Consider the following 22,743-nt stretch of genomic DNA (forward strand, 5'->3'; position numbering starts at 1 on the left):
CTTGTAAACAGAATCTTTGGTTTTAGGATGACAAGAAGCTGAACACAAATAGGTTTGTTAAGAAGTGTCTCACCCTGCCCTGACTACTGTGTAAATTCCCAGAGTCTTTAAAGCAGTGATTGGCAGATACTCCCAGCTTGCTTTCTTATGTTCAGAAGAAAATATTAAGGGCTAGCTTAGTGTGGTGTGCTTTCTCAGTTTCTCAGTCTCTTAAAAACTTTCCCTCACTGAAGCTTGTGGCCCCTGTTCTGCATTTAATTTTAACTAATGCTGAATCAAAAATATTTGGAGACTTAATAACATTTCCATGGTAGCTATTAATACCACCTTACAGCCACTGGGCATTAGAAACACCTCCTCCTCCCCCCCCCCACCCCAGTTGCAGGCACAGAGTGGGAATCTCTTCTAGCACCCAGTCCAGCTCTAAGGGGCACTATACAGAGGTGAAGCTTGCTGCAAGCCAGCTTCCAGCCCAGCGTGGACATAGCCATCCTTCTGTCTCTCTTCCAGGGGTGTTCCCCTGTGGTTAGCTGCACTTTCTCAAGTTTGTCCTAAGCACAACTGTTTTCAACAAATTATTTTAACAACTCTTTAGTCCTTGTTGGACAACCCTTCCTACCAGTGGGGAGAACATTCTGTATGATTATTGCTAAACCTGAGCACTTTCCAGAATGAAAGGTGCACAGTTGTGTTGGAACTATAGGTATAAACTTACTTTCCCAGGTGAACCGGGAGGTGTGGCCACCCTGCCCCGCCAGAAAACCCTATAACCAGGAGATTTTGTTGTGTTTCCTGGACATTTGAAGCCTTTCAAAGATAAACAAGTCTTTCCAAGTTGCACTTGCTGAATTAGTTTGTAGCTTGTGTGATTTGACGGATACTGTGAATATATAATATGTTTAACTGTAGAATATAGCCCTCCAGAAGTATACATTTGTATCTGTGAAGCAACCTCGATATATTTTTCTTCCTTTCTCCTTGGGAATTCTTTTTCTTTTTTTTAATTTTATTTTTGGTGTAAATGTACATAGCAAAACCTGATCCCATTCCAGTGTCTACACATGATGATCAGTGACATTAGTTAAATTCTTTACATTGTGTCAACATTCTCACTATTTCTGTTCTAGTTGTTTCACTTTTATTTGCTTAATCTCCCTGCTGCCCAGACTTTTCATCTATTCTTTAAAAGAGCCATTGGCTCTTTGATCTTGTATAGATAAACTGTTATTTAGTTTAAAAGGGACTTCAGGGGGAAGTTTCCATTTAAGGTTCGAAGAGAACTCAGGTCCGTAGTCTCAGGAACTCCATCAGACTCAATAGGTCCAGTAAGTCTGAATTCTTTAAGAATTTTAAATTTTGTTCCAGAATTTCTGTTATCAGAATTTCTTTATTATGTTTCTGATCAGAACGTTCAATAGTGGTAGCCAGGTACCATCTAGTTCTTCCGGTCTCGAGGTGGAGGAGCCAGTGGTTCATGTAGATGGTACTGTAGTCCAGTTCCTTCTCTGATTCTTGGGTGTTTTTTTTTTTCTTTGTCTTTTGTACCAGACAAATAAAGACCAATAGTTATATCTTAGATGGCTTCTTGTAGCTTATAAGTCCCCAAACACTACTCACTGTATTGGGAGGTAGAGCATAAACTTTAAGAACTGTATTATGCCAATTGACTGGATTGTCCCATGAGACCACAGCCCTAAGCCCCCAAACCAAGAGAACTAATTCCACGAGGTGACTGGTTATGTTTAGATAGTGTCAGCACCGGTGTGGTGGTTGTTGTTGTGTTCCAGCGAGTCAATTCTGACTCAGAGTGACCCTAAAGGGCAGAGCAGAATTACTCTCATAAGGTTTCCAGGGTCATAAATCCTTACAGAAGCAAACTGCCACATCTTTCTCCTGTGGAGTGGCTGGTGAGTTCCAACCACCAACCTTTCAGTTAGCAGCTGAGTGCTTAACCACTGTGCCACCAGGGCTCCTTTCAGCATGCGTAGCTCCCCTTTTTTTCTTTTGGTTGTTATTATTGTTGCAAAAGCCTACACAACCTAGCATTTGCCCATTCATCACTTTTCCCTATGTACAGCTATTGACATCAGCTACATTTGTCATGTTGTGCAAACTTCAAACATATTCAGTGCCACCCTTCCCATTTCAATAAACAAAAAGTGCCTACTATCTAAGGAGTATTTCCCCCACTCCTGGTGACCACTAATGAACATTAGTTTCTATATATTTACCTATTCATGTCATTTCATAAAAGTGAGAACGTACTATATATATATATTTTACATATATATATATAGTGATTCACTTATTTCATTCAAAATAATGTCCTCCAGGTTCATCCACATTGTAAGATGTTTCAGGAACTCATTTTTATCACTGAGTAGTGTATGTATGTACCACATTTCACTTATCCATTATATCCATTGATGTACCACATTTCACTTATCCATTATATCCATTGATGTACCACATTTCACTTATCCATTATATCCATTGATGGGCACTTAGGTTGTTTCCATCTTTTTGCTATTGTGAATGTCACTTCTATTAGATCCCTAGGGTATATATTGTAGTAGGAGAAGCACCAGACTTACACTCTGTTAAAAGTGAAAGTAAAGAGTTTTATTGAGGAATAGAGAGATTTGCAAATGAGGAGACACTGTAGTACTCTTAGCAGAGTACAATAGTGCTCCAAATTGCAGGAGGAGAGTGAAATTTTTATAGGGTAGAGGAAACCAGGCTATGTGCTTGTAGGCACGAGGGAGATGAATGACAAAAACTCACAAGGGTATCATTAAACCACAGTCTTTCTTAATGTTCTCTCTTAACATCAGCCATTCTATTTGTTAACATCCTGTAACATTCTGAACAAAGTATTCTTCCGAGAACATTTGCATCAAATTATCTGTAACAATCGCATATCTAGTCCCTTCCTCTTATCTTAAAATAACAAGCTATGCTTCAATCCTAAATCACAGATTTGCGGAGTCATCAGAAGCAGGGCTAAGGTCTTAGTGAGTGAATCAAAATGGAGTCTGATTTAGGCCTGGGCCAGCCATTCTAGTCATGTCAAATGCCTCAGGTTTAGCATCTACTAACAAAATACTCAGCACTATTATTGCTAGGCCATGTGGCAGCTTCGCTTGTAGTTTTTCAAGGAACTGCCAGACTGTTTTCCACAACAACTGTACCATTTTGCATTTCCAACAGCAGTGGATGAGGGTTCCAATTTCTCTACATCCCCTCCTACATGAGTTGTTTTCCTTTTTTTTTTTTTAAATCTTGCCCATCTAGTGGGAGTGAAATGGTATCCCATTGTGGTTTTGATTTGCATTTCCTGATTGCTAATGATGTTGAGCATTTTTCCCATGTGTCTGTTGGCCATTTGAATATCCTCTTAGGTAAAGGGTTTGTTCCCGTCCTTTGCTCAGTTTTTGATTGGGTTATTTGCCTCTTTGCTGCTAAGTTGTAGATGTTTTCTATATATTTTAGATATTAGATCCTCATTGGTTATATTGTTCTCAAAGATTTTTTTCCCCAGTCTGTAGGTTGTCTCTTTAATCTTTTAATGGACATACGTATTTAACTTTTATGAGGTCCCATACATTTCTTCTGTTGTCTGTTGCTCATGCATTCATTGTTGTGTTTGATAGTCTATCATGAAAAAAAAAAAAAAAAACAGTCCCAAAGCTTTGCTCCTATATTCTGTTCTAACTTTATGGTTTTAGATTTGACGATTAGGCCATTAATCCATTTTGAATTAATTTTTGTGTATGGCGTTAGTTATAGATCTTGTTTCATTTTTCTGCATGTAGAAATTCAGTTTTGCAAGTACCATTTGTTGAAGAGACTGTACCTTCCTCATTGAATGGACTTGGCTCCCTTGTTCAAAATCCGTTGACCGTAGATGTTTGGATTTATTTCTGGGTTTTCAGCTCTGTTCCATTGGTCTATATGTCTATCATTAAACCAGTTCTAGGCCATTTTGATTAGTGTAGCTGTATAATATATTTTGAAGTAAGGAAATGTGAGGTCTCCGACTTTGTTTTTATTCTTCAAAATTGCTTTGGCTGTTCAGGGTCTTTTGTATTTCCATATAAATAGAGGATTAGTTTTTCTATTTCTGTGAAGAATACTATTGGAATTTTGATTAGGATTGCATTGTATCTGTAGACAGCTTTGGGTAGTATTGGCACCTTAGCTATATTAAGCCTTCCAATCCATGAACATGGAATGTCTTTCCATCTATTTAGGGCTTTTTTAGTCTCTTTGAACAATGTTTTATAATTTTCATTGTATAAGTCTTTCACATCCCTGGGTAAATTTATTCCCAGATGTTTTATTCTCTTAGGTTCTGTTGTCTTCTGGGGAAATCTTTAATAACTTAATATGCCACCTGGAAAGACTTTCATCCCAAGGCGAGTTGTACTCCTTAATATAAAGCACTGTGATTCCCAGAATAAGGATTAGAATTGTCCTTTTTTTCCAAATTCCACCCTTTACCCAGTTACCCAAATTACATACCCTTAACAAGTTGGGCAAACTCTAGAATTTCACTTCCTGAATTTTATTAAGTAGAGTTACATTTTACTAGATGCACTGTATTACCCTTCTCTTGGATGTACCAGCTGCTTTATGGAAGGCCAAAATAAGAAGTAAAAGTAGAATTCTCCTAAAGGGCTTACCTTTGTCAGTTTCTTTGAAGGCTGTACGTGTACTAATGATAGTACCCTGATCAGACATTAACTAGTAACCAGTTGCCATCAAGTTGATTCCTACTCATGGTGACCCCATGTGTGTCAGAGTAGAACTGTGTTCTACAGGGTTTTCAATGCTGATTTTTTGTAAGTAGATTGCCAGGCCTTTCTTCAGAGGCACCTCTAGGTGGTCTCAAACCACCAATCTTTCAGTTAGTAGTTGAGCACATTGACTGCTTGCAACACCCAGGGACTCCAGTTACTGTATTTGTTTTTTAAGCGTTAGGGAACACTAAGGACCTGGTTCACACATGCTGATGGTTGCTGCGGACTTTTGACTTGAGCCTTCAGAGCATTGATTTGGTAGTGTGTCTCCTTTATCTAGCTAGGACTGGGAGCTCTTGTAATCTCTTTCTATTAAAAACATAAGCATCCTTATTATGTCCTAGAAGGTGACTGACTCACTCCTTCTGAGCTGGAATATCTCATTGACTCAGAACACTGGCATTATGTGTATTAATTCAGAAAGCAAATACATACTGAGAACATACTTGGTGCCATGCACAAGGCTAGGCCCCAAAGACACTGAGAATTAAAACAAAATTGTCGCCACCTTAAGGAATTTGTGGACTGGCAAGGAATAAGAAGCACAGAGCATGTGGAAAATCCTATCAGGGAGCTCTGCTCCAGGAGCTGGAGGAGCATGAGAAGAGGGAATAAAGCTGTCACTGGAGGATCAGAGGATGTTTCCAAGAGGACGTCTCGAAGGATGAGTTGAAGTTAGTTTGAAGAAGAGCTTGGCAAAGGGGTTACATGCAAAACAGCATGATGTTTTGGGGACCTGCAAAATAGGTCAGAGTGAAATCTGTGTGGTGGATGAGGGACAGAGATGAAGCCGGAAAGATGAACGGGAGCAGATTAAAAGGCCTCTTGTGAACTCGGATATCACACATGGTCAATTGATTTTTTTTTTAATTAATTTTTATTAAGCTTCAAGTGAACATTTACAAATCCAATCAGTCTGTCACACGTAAGTTTACATACATCTTACTCCCTTCTCCCACTTGCTCTCCCCCTATTGAGTCAGCCCTTTCAGTCTCTTGTTTTGTGACAATTTTGCCAGCTTCCCTCTCTCTCTATCTTCCCATCCCCCCCTCCAGACAAGAGTTGCCAACACACTCTCAAGTGTCCACCTGATTTAATTAGCTCACTCTTCATCAGCATCTCTCTCCCCCCCGCTGACCAGTCCCTTTCATGTCTGATGAGTTGTCTTCGGGAATGGTTCCCGTCCTGTGCCAACAGAAGGTCTGGGGAGCATTGCCGCCGGGATTCCTCCAGTCGCAGTCAGACCCCCAAGTATGGTCTTTTTATGAGAATTTGGGGTCTGCATCCCACTGATCTCCTGCTCCCTCAGGGGTTCTCTGTTGTGCTCCCTGTCAGGGCAGTCATTGATTGTGGCCGGGCACCAACTAGTTCTTCTGGTCTCAGGATGATGTAGGTCTCTGGTTCATGTGGCCCTTTCTGTCTCTTGGGCTCTTAGTTGTTGTGTAACCTTGGTGTTCTTCATTTTCCTTTGCTCCAGGTGGGTTGAGACCAATTGATGCATCTTAGATGGCTGCTTGTTAGCATTTAAGACCCCAGATGCCACATTTCAAAGTGGGATGCAGAATGTTTTCATAATAGAATTATTTTGCCAATTGACTTAGGAGTCCCCTCAAACCATGTTCCCCAGACCCCCGCCCCTGCTCTGCTGACCTTTGAAGCATTCATTTTATCCCAGAAATTTCTTTGCTTTTGGTCCAGTCCAATTGAGCTGACCTTACATGTACTGAGTGTTGTCTTTCCCTTCACCCAAAGCAGTTCTTATCTACTGATTGATCAATAAAAAACCCTCCCCCTCCCTCCCTCCCTCCCCACTTCGTAACCACAAAAGTATGTGTTCTCAGTTTTTACTGTTTCTCAAGATTTTATAATAGTGGTCTTATACAATATTTGTCCTTTTGCCTCTGACTCATTTCGCTCAGCATAATGCCTTCCAGATTCCTCCATGTTATGAAATGTTTCAGAGATTCGTCACTGTTCTTTATCGATGCGTAGTATTCCATTGTGTGAATATACCACAATTTATTTACCCATTCATCTGTTGACGGACACCTTGGTTGCTTCCAGCTTTTTGCTATTGTAAACAGAGCTGCAGTAAACATGGGTGTGCATATATCTGTTTGTGTGAAGGCTCTTGTATCTCTAGGGTATATTCCGAGGAGTGGGATTTCTGGGTTGTATGGTAGTTCTATTTCTAACTGCTTAAGATAACGACAGATAGATTTCCAAAGTGGTTGTACCATTTTACATTCCCACCAGCAGTGTATGAGAGTTCCAATCTCTCCGCAGCCTCTCCAACATTTATTATTTTGTGTTTTTTGGATTAATGCCAGCCTAGTTGGTGTGAGATGGAATCTCATGGTAGTTTTAATTTGCATTTCTCTAATGGCTAATGATCGTGAGCATTTTCTCATGTATCTGTTGGCTGCCTGAATATCTTCTTTAGTGAAATGTGTGTTCATATCCTTTGCCCACTTCTTGATTGGGTTGTTTGTCTTTTTGTGGTTGAGTTTTGACAGAATCATGTAGATTTTAGAGATCAGGTGCTGGTCTGAGATGTCATAGCTGAAAATTCTTTCCCAGTCTGTAGGTGGTCTTTTTACTCTTTTGGTGAAGTCTTTAGATGAGCATAGGTGTTTGATTTTTAGGAGCTCCCAGTTATCTGGTTTCTCTTCATCATTTTGGTAATGTTTTGTATTCTGTTTATGCCCTGTGTTAGGGCTCCTAGGGTTGTCCCTATTTTTTCTTCCATGATCTTTATCGTTTTAGTCTTTATGTTTAAGTCTTTGATCCACTTGGAGTTAGTTTTTGTGCATGGTGTGAGTTATGGGTCCTGTATCATTTTTTTGCAAATGGATATCCAGTTATGCTAGCACCATTTGTTAAAAAGACTATCTTTTCACCAATTAACTGACACTGGGCCTTTGTCAAATATCAGCTGCTCATACATGGATGGATTTATATCTGGGTTCTCAATTCTGTTCCATTGGTCTATGTGCCTGTTATTGTACCAGTACCAGGCTGTTTTGACTACTGTAGCTGTATAATAGGTTCTGGAATCAGGTAGAGTGAGGCCTCCCACTTTCTTCTTCTTTTTCAGTAATGCTTTGCTTATCCGGGGGTTCTTTCCCTTCCATATGAAATTGGTGATTTGTTCTCTATCCCCTTAAAATATGACATTGGAATTTGGATCAGAAGTACGTTGTATGTATAGATGGCTTTTGGTAGAATAGACATTTTTACTATGTTAAGTCTTCCCATCCATGAGCAAGGTATGTTTTTCCACTTAAGTATGTCCTTTTGAATTTCTTGTAGTAGAGCTTTGTAGTTTTCTTTGTATAGGTCTTTTACATCCTTGGTAAGATTTATTCCTAAGTCTTTTATCTTCTTGGGGGCTACTGTGAATGGTATTGATTTGGTTATTTCCTCTTCGGTGTTCTTTTTGTTGATGTAGAGGAATCCAAGTGATTTTTGTATGTTTATTTTATAACCTGAGACTCTGCCAAACTCTTCTATTAGTTTCAGTAGTTTTCTGGAGGATTCCTTAGGATTTTCTGTGTATAAGATCATGTCATCTGCAAATAGAGATAACCTTACTTCTTCCTTGCCAATCCGGATACCCTTTATTTCTTTGTCTAGCCTAATTGCCCTGGCTAGGACTTCAAGTACGATGTTGAATAAGAGCAGTGATAAAAGGCATCCTTGTCTGGTACCCGTTCTCAAGGGAAATGCTTTCAGGTTCTCTCCATTTAGAGTGATATTGGCTGTTGGCTGTGCATAGATGCCCTTTATTATGTTGAGGAATTTTCCTTCAATTCCTATTTTGGTAAGAGTTTTTATCATAAATGGGTGTTGAACTTTGTCAAATGCCTTTTCTGCATCAATTGATAAGATCATGTGGTTTTTGTCTTTTGTTTTATTTATGTGATGGACTACATTAATGGTTTTTCTGATATTAAACCAGCCTTGCATACCTGGTATAAATCCCACTTGATCAGGGTGAATTATTTTTTTGATGTGTTGTTGAATTCTATTGGCTAGAATTTTGTTGAGGATTTTTGCATCTATGTTCATGAGGGATATAGGTCTATAATTTTCTTTTTTTTGTAATGTCTTTACCTGGTTTTGGTATCAGGGAGATGGTGGCTTCATAGAATGAGTTGGGTAGTATTCCGTCATTTTCTATGCTTTGAAATACCTTCAGTAGTAGTGGTGTTTTCTCTGAAAGTTTGGTAGAACTCTGCAGTGAAGCCGTCCGGGCCAGGGCTTTTTTTTGTTGGGAGTTTTTTGATTACCGTTTCAATCTCTTTTTTTGTTATGGGTCTATTTAGTTGTTCTACTTCTGAATGTGTTAGTTTAGGTAGGTAGTGTTTTTCCAGGAATTCATCCATTTCTTCTAGGTTTGCAAATTTGTTAGAGTACAATTTTTCGTAATAATCTGAAATGATTCTTTTAATTTCATTTGGTTCTGTTGTGATGTGGTCCTTCTCATTTCTTATTCGGGTTATTTGTTTCCTTTCCTGTATTTCTTTAGTCAGTCTAGCCAATTTTGTTTATCAATTTTGTTAATTTTTTCAAAGAACCAGCTTTTGGCTTTGTTAATTCTTTCAATTGTTTTTCTGTTCTCTAATTCATTTAGTTCAGCTCTAATTTTTATTATTTGTTTTCTTCGGGTGCCTAATGGGTTCTTTTGTTGCTCACTTTCTATTTGTTCAAGTTGTCGGGACAGTTCTCTGATTTTGGCTCTTTCTTCTTTTTGTATGTGTGCATTTATCGATATAAATTGGCCTCTGAGCACTGCTTTTGCTGTGTCCCAGAGGTTTTGATAGGAAGTATTTTCATTCTCGTTGCATTCTATGAATTTCCTTATTTCCTCCTTGATGTCTTCTATAACCCAGTCTTTTTTCAGGAGGGTATTGTTCATTTTCCAAGTATTTAATTTCTTTTCCCTAGTTTTTCTGTTGTTGATTTCTCGTTTCATTGCCTTGTGGTCTGAGAAGATGCTTTGTAATATTTTGATGTTTTGGACTCTGCAAAGATTTGTTTTATGACCTAATATGTGGTCTATTCTAGAGAATGTTCCATGTGCACTAGAAAAAAAAGTATATTTTGCAGCAGTTGGGTGGAGAGTTCTGTATAAGTCAATGAGGTCAAGTTGGTTGATTGTTGTAAGTAGGTCTTCCGTGTCTCTGTTGAGCTTCTTACTGGATGTCCTGTCCTTCTCCGAAAGTGGTGTGTTGAAGTCTCCTACTATAATTGTGGAGGTATCTATCTCACTTTTCAATTCTGTTGAAATTTGACTTATGTATCTTGCAGCCCTGTCATTGGGTGCATAAATATTTAATATGGTTATGTCTTCCTGATCAATTGTCCGTTTTATCATTATCTAGTGTCCTTCTTTATCCTTTGTGGTGGATTTAAGTTTAAAGTCTATTTTGTCAGAAATTAATATTGCTACTCCTCTTCTTTTTTGCTTATTGTTTGCTTGATATATTTTTTTCCATCGTTTGAGTTTTAGTTTGTTTGTGTCTCTAAGTCTAAGATGTGTCTCTTGTAGGCAGCATATAGATGGATCGTGTTTCTTTATCCAGTCCGTGACTCTCTGTCTCTTTATTGGTGCATTTAGTCCATTTACATTTAGCGTAATTATAGATAAATAAGTTTTTAGTGCTGTCATTTTGATGCCTTTTCATGTGTGTTGTTGGCCATTTCATTTTTCCACATACTTTTTTGGGCTGAGACGTTTTTCTTAGTAAATTGTGAGATCCTCATTTTCATAATGTTTGACTTTATGTTAGTTGAGTTGTTACGTTTTTCTTGGCTTTTATCCTGAGTTATGGAGTTGATATTCCTTTTTGTGGTTACCTTATTATTTACCTCTATTTTTCTAAGTAAAAACCTAACTTGTATCGTTCTATATCGCCTTGTATCACTTACCATCTGGCAGTTCAATGCCTCCTGTATTTAGTCCCTCTTTTTGATTATTGTGATCTTTTACCTATTGACTTCCATGATTCCCTGTTATGTGTATTATTTTATTTATTTATTAAAATTAATCTAATTTTGTTTGTTTTTGTGATTTCCCTATTTGAGTTGATATCAGGACGTTCTGTTTTGTGACCTTGTATTGTGCTGGTATCTGATATTATTGGTTTTCTGACCAAACAATCTCCTTTAGCATTTCTTGTAGCTTTGGTTTGGTTTTTGCAAATTCTCTAAACTTGTGTTTATCTGTAAATATCTTAATTTCACCTTCATATTTCAGAGAGATTTTTGCTGGATATATGATCCTTGGCTGGCAGTTTTTCTCCTTCAGTGTTCTGTATATGTCGTCCCATTCCCTTCTTGCCTGCAAGGTTTCTGCTGAGTAGTCTGAACTTATTCTTATTGATTCTCCCTTGAAGGAAACCTTTCTTTTCTCCCTGGCTGCTTTTAAAATTTTCTGTTTATCTTGGTTTTGGCAAGTTTGATGATAATATGTCTTGGTGTTTTTCTTTTTGGCTCAATCTTAAATGGGGTTCGATGAGCATCCTGGATAGATATCCTTTCGTCTTTCATGATGTCAGGGAAGTTTTGTGTCAGGAGTTGTTCAACTATTTTCTCTGTGTTTTCTGTCCCCCCTCCCTGTTCTGGGACTCCAATCACTCGCAAGTTATCCTTCTTGATAGAGTCCCACATGATTCTTAGGGTTTCTTCATTTTTTTTAATCTTTTATCTGATTTTTTTTCAGCTATGTTGATGTTGATTCCCTGGTCCTCCAGTTGTCCCAGTCTGCGTTCTAATTGCTCGAGTCTGCTCCTCTGACTTCCTATTGCGTTGTCTAATTCTGTAATTTTATTGTTAATCTTTTGGATTTCTACATGCTGTCTCTCTATGGATTCTTGCAAGTTATTAATTTTTCCACTATGTTCTTGAATAATCTTTTTGAGTTCTTCAACAGTTTTATCAGTGTGTTCCTTGGCTTTTTCTGCACTTAGCCTTATTTCATTTGTGATGTCTTTAAGCATTCTGTAAATTAGTTTTTTATATTCTGTATCTGATAATTCCAGGATTGTATCTTCGTTTGGGAAAGATTTTGATTCTTTTCTTTTGGGGGGGTTGTAGAAGCTGTCATGGTCTGTTTCTTTATGTGGTTTGATATGGACTGCTGTCTCCGAGCCATCACTGGGAAACTAGTTTTTCCAGAAAATCTGCTAAAAAAAAAAAATGCAGTCAGATCCCTATCAGAGTTCTCCCTCTGGCTCAGGCTATTTGGATGTTAATGGAGCCGCCTGGGAAGAGTGGGGGAGGGATCAGAGAGCTAGGAGAGTAGCACCTCAGAATATAGCCAGAGTTGCTTGTCTTGCTTGGAATGACTATTATATCTGAGATTTCTGCGGGGCGCGTCGCCTATGTGTACTGGCTGTGTGGACGTTGCCCCCGGAGGGTCTGGCCCGCTTTAGTCACGGTCAGATCCTCTGCTGTCAGCCCCACCCCCTAGGTTAAGGCTCCCCTACTGGGACGGTGCACTCCCGACTCCAAAATCAGTCGCTGCCTCCCAGGGACTCCCCGTCCTGCCAGGTGCGTCAGGTGCCGCTCCCGCGAACCAGCTGGGACCCCTCCGGGGTCAATTCAGGGGGATGGAACTGCTTGCCGCGCTCACGCCATGTCCGCGCCTGCCAAAATCCCGGTGGGACGGCTCCCCGGCTGGGACGCTGCTTTCCCCGCTCCAAGACCAGTCACTGCCTTCCGGGGACTTCTCCCACTGACTGCCCCGCCGCGTCGCCCACGCAAACCGGCTGGGCGTCGCCCACGCGAACCAGCTGGGCCCCCTTCCGGGGTCAATTCAGGGGGATGTAGCTGCTCCCTGTGCTCACGCCACGCCCGCGCCTGCCAAACTCCTGGCGGGACAGCTCCCCGGCTGGGACGCTGCTCTCCCCGCTCCAAGACCAATCGCTGCCTCCCGGGGACTTCTCCCACTGGCTGCGCCGCCACGTGGCCCGCACGAACCGGCTGGGCCCCCACCCGGAATGAGTTCGGGGGCTAGGGCTGGGCCCCTTGTCTGTGCCGTCTGCCCCCCTGGACTCTGCCCCGAATCGGGCTCTGAAGGTCACCTGACTGGTACGCTGGCTCCAGGCTCTGAAAACAATCGCTGCCTCCCCGTATTTGTTCGTTCTCCGTCTCTAAATCTGTGTTTGTTGTTCAGAGTTCGTAGATTGTTATGTATGTGATCGATTCACTTGTTTTTCCGAGTCTTTGTTGCAAGAGGGATCCGCGGTAGCGTCCACCTAGTCCGCCATCTTGGCCCCACCTGTCCGTCAATTGATTTTTGACAAGGGCAACAAGTCTACCCAATGGGAAAAGAATAACCTCTTCAACAAATGATGCTGGGACAACTGGATCTCTACATGGAAAAGAAGGAAGTTGGACCAATACCATACACAAAATTTACCATATATACCATATACCATATACGGAAACTAGCTCAAAGTGGATCAATGACCTATATATAAAAACTAAAACCATAAATAAAACTCCTAAAAGAAAACATAGGATACAACTTTAAGCTCTTGTTTTTGACAATAGATTCTTAGATGTGATAACAAAAGCAAAAAAAAAAAGAGCAACAAAAGAAAAAAATAGATAAATTAGACTTACTCAAAATGGAAAACTTTTGTGTATCAAAGGACATTATCAAGAAAGTGAAGAGAAAACCTACAGATTGGGAGAGAATATTTGGGAGTCATATATCTGATAAGGGTTTAATATCCGGGACATACAAAGAAGTCCTACAAATCAAAAAAAAGAAAAGGAACCCAATTAAAAAAAAAAGATGGGCATATGACTTGAAGAGATAATTCTCCAAAGAAGGTATAAAAAATGGCAAATAAGCACCTGAAAAAATGCTGAAGGTCATTAATCATTAATCAAAAAAACCAAACCCATTGCCATTGAATCGATTCTGACTCATAGTGACCCTGTCCACAATGATATATCACCTTACTCCTGCTACACACAGTGCCACTAGGATGGGTATTATCAGAGAAAAAAATAGAAACTAAAAAATGTTGGCCAGGATGTGGAGAAATTGGACCCTTGTACATTGCTGGTGGGAATGTAAAAAGGTGCATGTGGAAAACAGTTTGGCAGTTCCGCAAAAATGCAAGTGTAGAATTACCGTATAACCCAACAATTCTATTCCTTGGTATGTACTCAAGAGACCTGAAAGCAGGGACTCAAACAGATCCCCCTACACCTTTGTTCATTATAGCATCATTCAAATTACCGGAAAGTTGGAAACAACCCAGAATCCATCAACAGATGAGTGAATAAACAAAATGTGATGCATCTATATAATGGAATATTATCCACAGAATGATATTGAAATTCTGATATATGCTACAAAATGGACAACATGCTGAGTGAATTAAGTCAGAAACAAAAGGACAAGTAGTTTATGATTCCACTTATATGAAATATCTAGAATGGGCAAATGCATAGATACAAAAGTTTATTAGTGGTTATCAGGGACTGGGAGAAGAGAGAATGAGAGTTATTGCTGAAGGGATACTGAGTTTCTGTTTGAGATGATATAAAACTTTTGGAAGTGGATAGTGGTGATTGTGGCATAGCATGATGAATACATTTAATATCATTGACTTGTACACTTAAAAATGGTGAAAATGGCAAACTTTTTACTACATATATTTCACCACAATATTTTTCGAAAAGGCCTCGTGCTAAATCTAGAAGGTTATAATTTAGCTTAGATTTAATAAGAACATTTATAATTCTTAAAAACAAACCCACTGCCGTCGAGTCAATTCTGACTCATAGCGACCCTATAGGACAGAGTAGAAGAGGGTTTTTTACTGAATGCAAAGTGTTGCTGAAGAAATTCTTAGCTCTAAAATTGTATTATTAGAGAATTGCTTCAACAAAAGAAAAAATCTATTGAAAGGATTCTGGAAACTGGAGACAGGCATGTTGTCTGAAGCCTAGGGATTCATGGGCACAGGGATTCAAATGCTGCCAGCTCTCTGAATTCACCTCCACTCTCCATTTCTCTCTTGCTGCTAACCAGCTCACTGCTCTTTTCAGGGTCCGCGGTGACGTGTAGCTGCCACAGCTCCTAGGTTTAATATATCTACAGGAAATAGCCGATGGACAATAGGCTGAAGACTGACCCATCTTTCTCAGCCTGAGTTCCAAAATCCCAGGTCTTGGGCAATTTACCAGCAGGCAGAGGAGAGGCCTGGCTGGGGTCAGTCTGGGACTGGGCTGCCCAGACATGCGGTGGGTTGTGGGGAGGACAATCAAAGAAGAAGGGATGGGAGCACTAGGCTCACCCTGTGGTGAGTGTGCTCCATAGTCCTGATCTGTGAGCCAGCATCTGCCAGTCTTCACCTTGGCCTTTTCAACACCTTCACATCTTCTTCTCTTGGAGGCTGACACACCTGGTGTCTGCAGTTATAGATTTGTAAAAGGACTCCAAACTTTCTCCAGCATAGTGAAGAGCAATCAGCCAATGTCATACTTATTTGTTTGACAAAATACCCCAATGTATCAAATACATGGCCACCCAGAACTTTGCCTTTTGTAGATATTTGATTCCCCCCAAAAAACCCAAACCCACTGCCGTCGAGTTGACTCCGACGCATAGCGACCCTATGGGACAGAGTAGAACTGCCCCATAGAGTTTCCAAGGAGTGCCTGGCAGATTGGAACTGCCGACCTCTTGGTTAGCAGCCATAGCACTTAACCACTACACCACCAGGGTTTCTAGATATTTGATTAGGAGTGTTTTACAGTGATATTTTGCATGTATCTATTGCCAGAAATTTTGCCAGAAAGATGTTTACCTGTGTTTTATTGACTATGCAAAGGCATCTGACTGTGTGGATCATAACAAATTATGGATAACATTTCAAAGAATGCGAATTCCAGAACACTTGATTGTGCTCAGTGGAACCTGTACATAGACCAAGAAGCAGTCATTTGAACAGAACAACGGAATACTGTATGGTTTAAAATCAAAGAAGGCGCACATCAGCATTGCATCCTTTCACCATACTTTTTCGATCTGTATGCTGAGCAAATAATCTGAGAAGGTGGACTATATAATGAAGAATATGGCATCAGGATTAGAGGAAGGCTAATTAATAGCCTGTGATATGCAGATAACACTTACTTGAAACACTGATAAAGATTAATGACTATAGCCTTCACTATGGATTACACCTCAACATAAAGAAAACAAAAATATTCGCATTTGAACTAATAAGCAACATCATGATAAACAGAGAAAAGATTGAAGCTGTCAAGGATTTCATCTTACTTGGATTCACAATCAACACCCATGGAAGCAGCAGCAAAGAAATCAAACAACGTATTGCAATTGGACAAATCTGCTGCAAAAGACTTCTTTCAATTGTTAAAAAGCAAAGATGTCACTTTGAGAACTAAAGTGTGCCTGACCCAAGCCATGGTATTTTCAGTCATCTCATATGCATGAGAAAGTTGGACAATGAATAAGGAAGACTGAAGAAGAATTGATACATTTGAATTAATGGTGTTGGTGAAGAATATTGAACATACCATGAACTGCCAAAAGAATGAAGAAATTTGTCTTGTAAAAAAGTACAACCAGAATGCTCCTTAGGAGTGAGGATGATGAGACTCCATCTCATTTATTTTGGACATGTAGTTAGGAAGGACTAGTACCTGGAGAAGGACATCATGCTTGGTAAAGTAGAGGGTCAACAAAATACAGTAAGACTGCAACCATGGGCTCAAACAGCAATGATTGTGAGGATGGTGCAGGAATGGACAATGTTTTCTGTTGTACATAGGGTTGCTATGAGTTGGAACTGACTCAACAGCGCCTAACAGCAACAACAACATTGCCGCATCATGCCATAAACTACTAGAACCCTCTTTACTACTGCAAATAGAGTCAACAGTGCATTTAAAACTAACCAGAGTAGAAAATCAATTCCAAAGTCCTCAGAATCAATTCAGGACACTCATTGTTAAGATTATTGCCTCCCGCAGTCTTTTTTTCAATATAGCAGCCAACAAATGCTTCTAAAACAGAAGTCAGATTAAATCACTTTTGTGCTCAAAACTCTCCATCTTCTCCAGAATAAAACTCAAAGTCTCCAGGCCTGCAAGGCTGATATGTGGCCTCCTTTATTTCTCTGACTCCATCTCCCATGCTGTCTGGGAGCCGAAACTTATAGTTGCAGCCACGCTGACATCCTCGATATGCTTCACACAGGGCAAGTGTGCCTTCATGCCAGCAACTTTGACCTTGCTGTTTCCTCTCCCTGGAATGCTCACCTGGACACTTCAGGGCTCTGTCCTCTGCACTCCTCAGTATTTCTGTTCCTTTGGCTCTCTGTCAAATATCACCACATAGAGAGATCTTTCCTGGTCTGTCTGCATAAAAATGGCACCCACCCCCAGACTCTCAAGTCCTTTACTTTGCTATATTCTTCCTCTCAGCACTATGCTACCATCACAGATGGATTTTATATCTACTTGTTTGTTTTTTTTTTCTGGAGCCCTGGTGGCGTAGTGGTTAAGAGCTACAGCTACAGCTACAGCTGCAAACCAAAAAGGCAGTTCAAATCCACAAGCTGTTTCTTGGCAGTTCTGCTCTGTCCTATAGGTTTGCTATGAGTCGGAATCACCTTGGTGGCAACAGGTTTGGTTTTGTTTGTTTGTTTTCTGGCTTCTTCCAGTTGAATGTCAGCTTCATGAGAACAGAGGGATTGTCTATTGTTCTCGGCTGTTTCCTAGTGCCCGTTAAAGTGCCTGGCACAGAGTAAAAAAAGGAACTACTATTTGAATGAAATCATTTTACTTTCCCAAGTGTACTAGGTTTTTATAAGCAACTCTTGAATTTTTTTTTTTTTCTTATAGAATATTTTGAAACCAACTAGTGAAACAATGCTAAGCTGTGTTAATGGGAAAACACCAGCTCCTCCAGATTGGGGTAACTGTGCAAACAGGTATGTCAATAAACCATGGCTAAGATCATGTCTTTCTGAACATGCAAATAGGACTTACCAAGAATCAGTCAGATGTCAAGCTTGGCTTGTCCTTACATGGTCCTGCATCTACCTAGTCAAGGCCTCTCTGTGGTGTGCGAGACTGAGAAGAAGGTATAGAATGTTCAATCATTATGGGAAAAGAATTATATTTTGAAGCTAATTTGCAGAATCAGACCAATTAGAATGACAATTTAACCCAGAATATTGGGAGCCATACAAGAGAGCACAGATGGGGACCCCATTTCATACTGTCACTATCATTCTTATAAAATCTGGAAATGTATTGAGCCTTAACTGGGCACACATACTAGATTCTATGTTATTTTCCTCAGCTGCTGTCAGCTTGACCCCTGACTCATGGTGACCCCGTGCACAACAGAAGGAAACACTATCTGGTTCTGGCCATCCCTATGATTGGTTGTATATCTGACATTGTGACCCACAGTATTTTTATTGGCTGATTTTTGGAAGTAGATCACTAGGCCTTTCTTCCTAATCCATCTTAGCCTGGAAGCTTTGCTGAACCCTGTTCAGCATCATAGCAACATGCAAGCCTCCACTGACAGATAGGTGGTGGCTGCACTTGAGGTGCATTGGCCAGGAATTGAACCCAGGCCTCCCACATGGAAGGTGAGAATTCTACCACTGAACCACCAGATAGTACAGAGTTGGCTATTTCAAGAATCTATCGCATATGGGTTTTAAAACAACAGCATTAGACAATCAAAAATTTAAAATATGCTTTGGTGAAGGGTAAGAGAGTACACAATACTGGAGAAGTTAGCACAGCTTGACCAGGGCAAAGTCATAGAAGCTTCATAGACACATCCAAATGCCCTGAAAGACAACTACTGGACTGAGGGCTGGGGACAATTGTCTTGGGGGACATCTAGCTCAGTTGGCATAATGTAGTCTATAATGGAAATGTTCCACATCTGACTGTAGTGAGTAGCGTCTGGGGTCTTAAAAGCCTGTGAATAGCCATCTAAGGTACATCTACAGGTCCCATCCTGGCTGGGGCAAAAGAGAATGAAGAAGGCCGAAGACACGAGGGAAAGATTAGCCCAAAGGCCTAATGTACAACAACTACCACAACCTCCACCAGACTGAGCCCAGAACAATTAGATGGTGCTCCATTACCACCACCGCCTACTCTGGCAAGGATCATAATAAAGAGTCCTGGACAGAGAAGAGAAAAATATAGAACAAAATTCGAATTCACAAAAAAGAAAAAAAAAAAAAAAAAAGACCAGGTCTGAGACTGGAGAAACCCAAAAGTATGGCCCTTGGATACTCTTTTAACTCAGTACTGAAGCCACTCCTGAGATTTACCTTTCAGACAAAGATTAGACAGGTCTATAGGATCAACAATAACATGTGTGAGGGTCATGCTTCATAGTTTAATTGTGTATATGAGACTAATGGGCACACCAGCCCAAAATCAAAGACGAGAAGGCAGGAAGGAACAGGAACACTGGACAAATGGAAACAGGGAAACTGGGGTGGAGAAGGGGAGAGTGTTGACAAAATCATGGTGTTGGCAACCAGTGTCACAAAACAATTTATGTATTAACTGTTGAATGAGAAACTAATTTGCTCTGTAAGCTTTCACCTAAATCACAATAAAAAAATTAAAATATGTTAACATAATTATAAATTTATTTGGCCTTCTGGACTAAGACTAGGAATTTTGGATTCAATAATGTCATACTATTTCTGAAATCTATGGTTTTACTTATTCTAACTAAAAGTAAACATTTCAGTATACAAAGAGCAAATGTAATTTTTCATTTCTTAAAGGAAAACGAAAGATGGGGTAAATGTAGATGTTTTATTGTTCTTCCTCATTATTCTTTCGGTTCCAGTATTTTAATTGATGCAAATCATTGTCTCTCTATGTCATTGTTCGAAGTGTAGTTGATGGTGATGGGCCATGAATGTTGCAAAGAACTGCTAAATTAATCACAGTTTTCTCTGATCATCCTCCAGTATACCTGGCCTTGACTCTTGCTTTACTGTTTATTTGTAATCTCTCTCCCTCACTATCCTTTCCCTCCAAAAAAAAAAAAAAAAAAATCCCAACAATTGGTAGAAGTCTGCTCTATGCTTAGCAGTGATCTCGGGGTTACTAAGGCTAATAAATAGAATTCCTCATCTCAAGGAACTTAAAGTCCGGTGCAGGAGACAACTATAATACAAGCGCTGAATCAGATAACACCAGCATAGAACAAACTTCAAGGGAATCCATAAAGGAGCTACTAATTATGGCTGAGGAGTCAAGGCAGGATTGGAATTGGGCTGTAGAAGTTAAGGAGAACTTTGTTAGGTAGAGAAAGGGAAGGATATCATCCCAACAAGAAGAAGCATTAAGGAGAAAGTCAGGCATGTGAAAAATATAGAATGCTTTGGGAAAAGTACGTAATTCTTGGTAAGTAGGTGTTTTAGCCAACTTTGATAGGCTATACTAAGTAACAAACAATTTTATTTTCAGCGTTTTATAATAGCAAAGGTTTCCTTTCATGTCAGCTGTGGCCCAGAATTGGTTCTGTAACCCATGATGGCTTCATTCTGGGATTCTGGCTAAAGGAGTAAGAACCGACCGTTGTTGGGCAGGAGAAAAAGAAATGGCAGAACATCTCGAAGGCTCTTAAAACTTCTACTAGGAAGTGGCACATATGACAGCTGCCAGGTGGTTGGGGAGAAGTATAGCCCTCTCACAGGGAAGGGCAGCAAAGGGCAGTGCCCAATGGGAAACACAGCAGAGGGAAGGGAGGAGCAGGAAAAGCTGCAGGAAGTTTGGAGCCCTGTGAGCCATGTGAAGGCATTTGGCTTTATCTCTTGGCAGCGGGTAGTACTGGGAGAGTTTTAAGCAGGGAAGTGATGAGGTCAAATTTATGTTTTGTTCTAGCGTGGCAATCATAGAAGAGGGAAGCAAATGCAGGGTGGGCACCCATGCTCTTCTCTGTTACAAGGCATCTCCCTACCAGGTCTCAAACTACTGCCCTAACATTCCAGAGAGCAGACTGAGGTAGGGCAACCATAACAGAACATGAAGCAGGGCAGTGTGCGGAGCCAGCAGCGCACATTAAACGTAAGTCCCAGGTCCAAGCTAAGATTGTAAAAACCACCAATGTAGCCACTAGCTAGAACTTTAGAGTAAGGAAAATCAATGAGGGCTCCTTTGCATGGGAAACCCACACTCTAGGACATCTGACTGTGTCACCTTGCCTATTCCAGCCTCTTTGTCTTTGCTGCTGGCAGTACTGGGGAGTACGGGTCCCGCTAGAAGGTTTGTGACCCAGTCTACTAGACGTATGACCCAAAGGCTATGGCCTCCAGAATCCATTTTTCTAACGATATTCTTTCTTTTAGAGGAGGAATTTGTTTTGGTTGTTCAGGATCGTGTCTGTCTTCTGTGCAGCTCATTTCAAAGTGGGACATCTCAGTATGAAATTCTTACTGGAGTGGTGTGAGGAAAAGTTGTTCTTTGCAGCTGCAGCAGAACAATTTTCTCCAACACCAGGGTAAACTGATGAAGAATTTTGAAGTTTATTTTTGAGACTTGATTTAGGAATTTAATTTATAAGTAAATGTGCTGTAATGTAATTAAAGATAAATCTTCATTTGTGAGGCAGTAGTGGTTCAGTGGTAGAATTCTTGCCTTGCATACAGGAGATCCAGGTTCAGTTCCTGGCCAATGTATCTCATGTCTGTACACCACCTGCCTGTCAGTGGCTTCCATGTTGCTATGATGCAGAACAGGCTTCAGCAGGGCTTCTGGACTAAGACTAGGAAGAAAGGCCTGGTGATCTGCTTCTGAACATCAGCCAATAAAACCCCTATGGATCATAATGGACCTATCTGCAAGCCATCATGGGGATGGCACAGGACTGGGCAGCGTTTTATTTCATTGTGCATGAAGTCACCGTGAGTTGGGGGCTGACTCGATGGCAGCTAACAACAACAACAACAATATACTACCATGGGAGATGTAATTATTATTTCCCTTCTATGGCCTGTGAATAAATTCAGAGAACAAAAAAAGTAAATAAGAACAGGTCTGGGGCTTCTATCCTATGCCAGAGCTCCTGTCTTTTACCTCCTACCTCCGGTTCAGCCAGAGGGTTGCATCCTTGGTCCTCAGCTGCAACAAACCAGAGGCTATGGCATGGGCAAAGCTCTGGCCAGAGTCTTTGGGTAGAAAGGAATGGCTTTCCTTCCTAAAAACAAAGATGCTCTTAAATTTGAGCAAAGTAAGACCCTGGGTAGAGAATGGGTTCCTATGTCTCATGGTCTTAGGTCTGTGAATGTAATTCACCCCCTGCCCGTATACCATGCTAGCCGTTTTTGATGGTGTCCTCTAAATCTTTGACCTGGGCTCTGGACCTTAACTAACTAAGACAGGCAGACTTTTTTTTATTTTTATTTTTTTAAAGAATATTACTACATTAAGAACTAAAGAGATATAAAGAAAACACTAGAAACAACTGCCTAGAAAATATACCACATTAGGAATGGTTGAAATAACTTAGGATGTCTATTCTGGGCGAGAGAAGATTTGGGAGGGACAGCATAGTTGAAAAGAACATGGAGGTCATTTCCAGCTTTTGGTCCTGCGCAGGTGACTCAGACAGTCAGAGAAATGTGAAGAGAGAGCCTGGGGAATGGATACATAGAGTTCGGCAGCCAGTCAGTGGGTCAGAGCAGAGAGTCAAGGTGACAATATCAAGTAACATTTGTATTGTATTTTCACAAGAGCCAAGCCCCTGGCACATATATTACTCCATATGGCTCACAAGGGTGAGGCTGTTGTCTTCAAGACAGTGAGCCTTTTGAGGTTCCAGCATGTTTTGGACACTAGGAGTCAATGTCAGTTGAACTGAAAAACCAAACACAGAGGCCCTGGA

The 22,743-nt window shown here is 40.4% G+C and overlaps 1 protein-coding gene across 1 annotated transcript in view; it reads left to right on the top strand.

Moving 5' to 3' along the window:
* PKD1L1 (polycystin 1 like 1, transient receptor potential channel interacting) overlaps window positions 1–22,743 on the top strand; it is a 104,631-nt gene that overhangs the window by 26,820 nt on the left and 55,068 nt on the right. Inside the window, exon 5 of the mRNA XM_064290237.1 lies at window positions 17,706–17,794. Within this exon, the coding sequence (XP_064146307.1) occupies window positions 17,706–17,794 (89 nt within the window). The remainder of the gene's footprint in view (window positions 1–17,705; window positions 17,795–22,743) is intronic.

This window comes from Loxodonta africana, chromosome 8 (genome assembly GCF_030014295.1).
Source record: "Loxodonta africana isolate mLoxAfr1 chromosome 8, mLoxAfr1.hap2, whole genome shotgun sequence".
NCBI classification, from domain to species: Eukaryota; Metazoa; Chordata; class Mammalia; order Proboscidea; family Elephantidae; genus Loxodonta; species Loxodonta africana.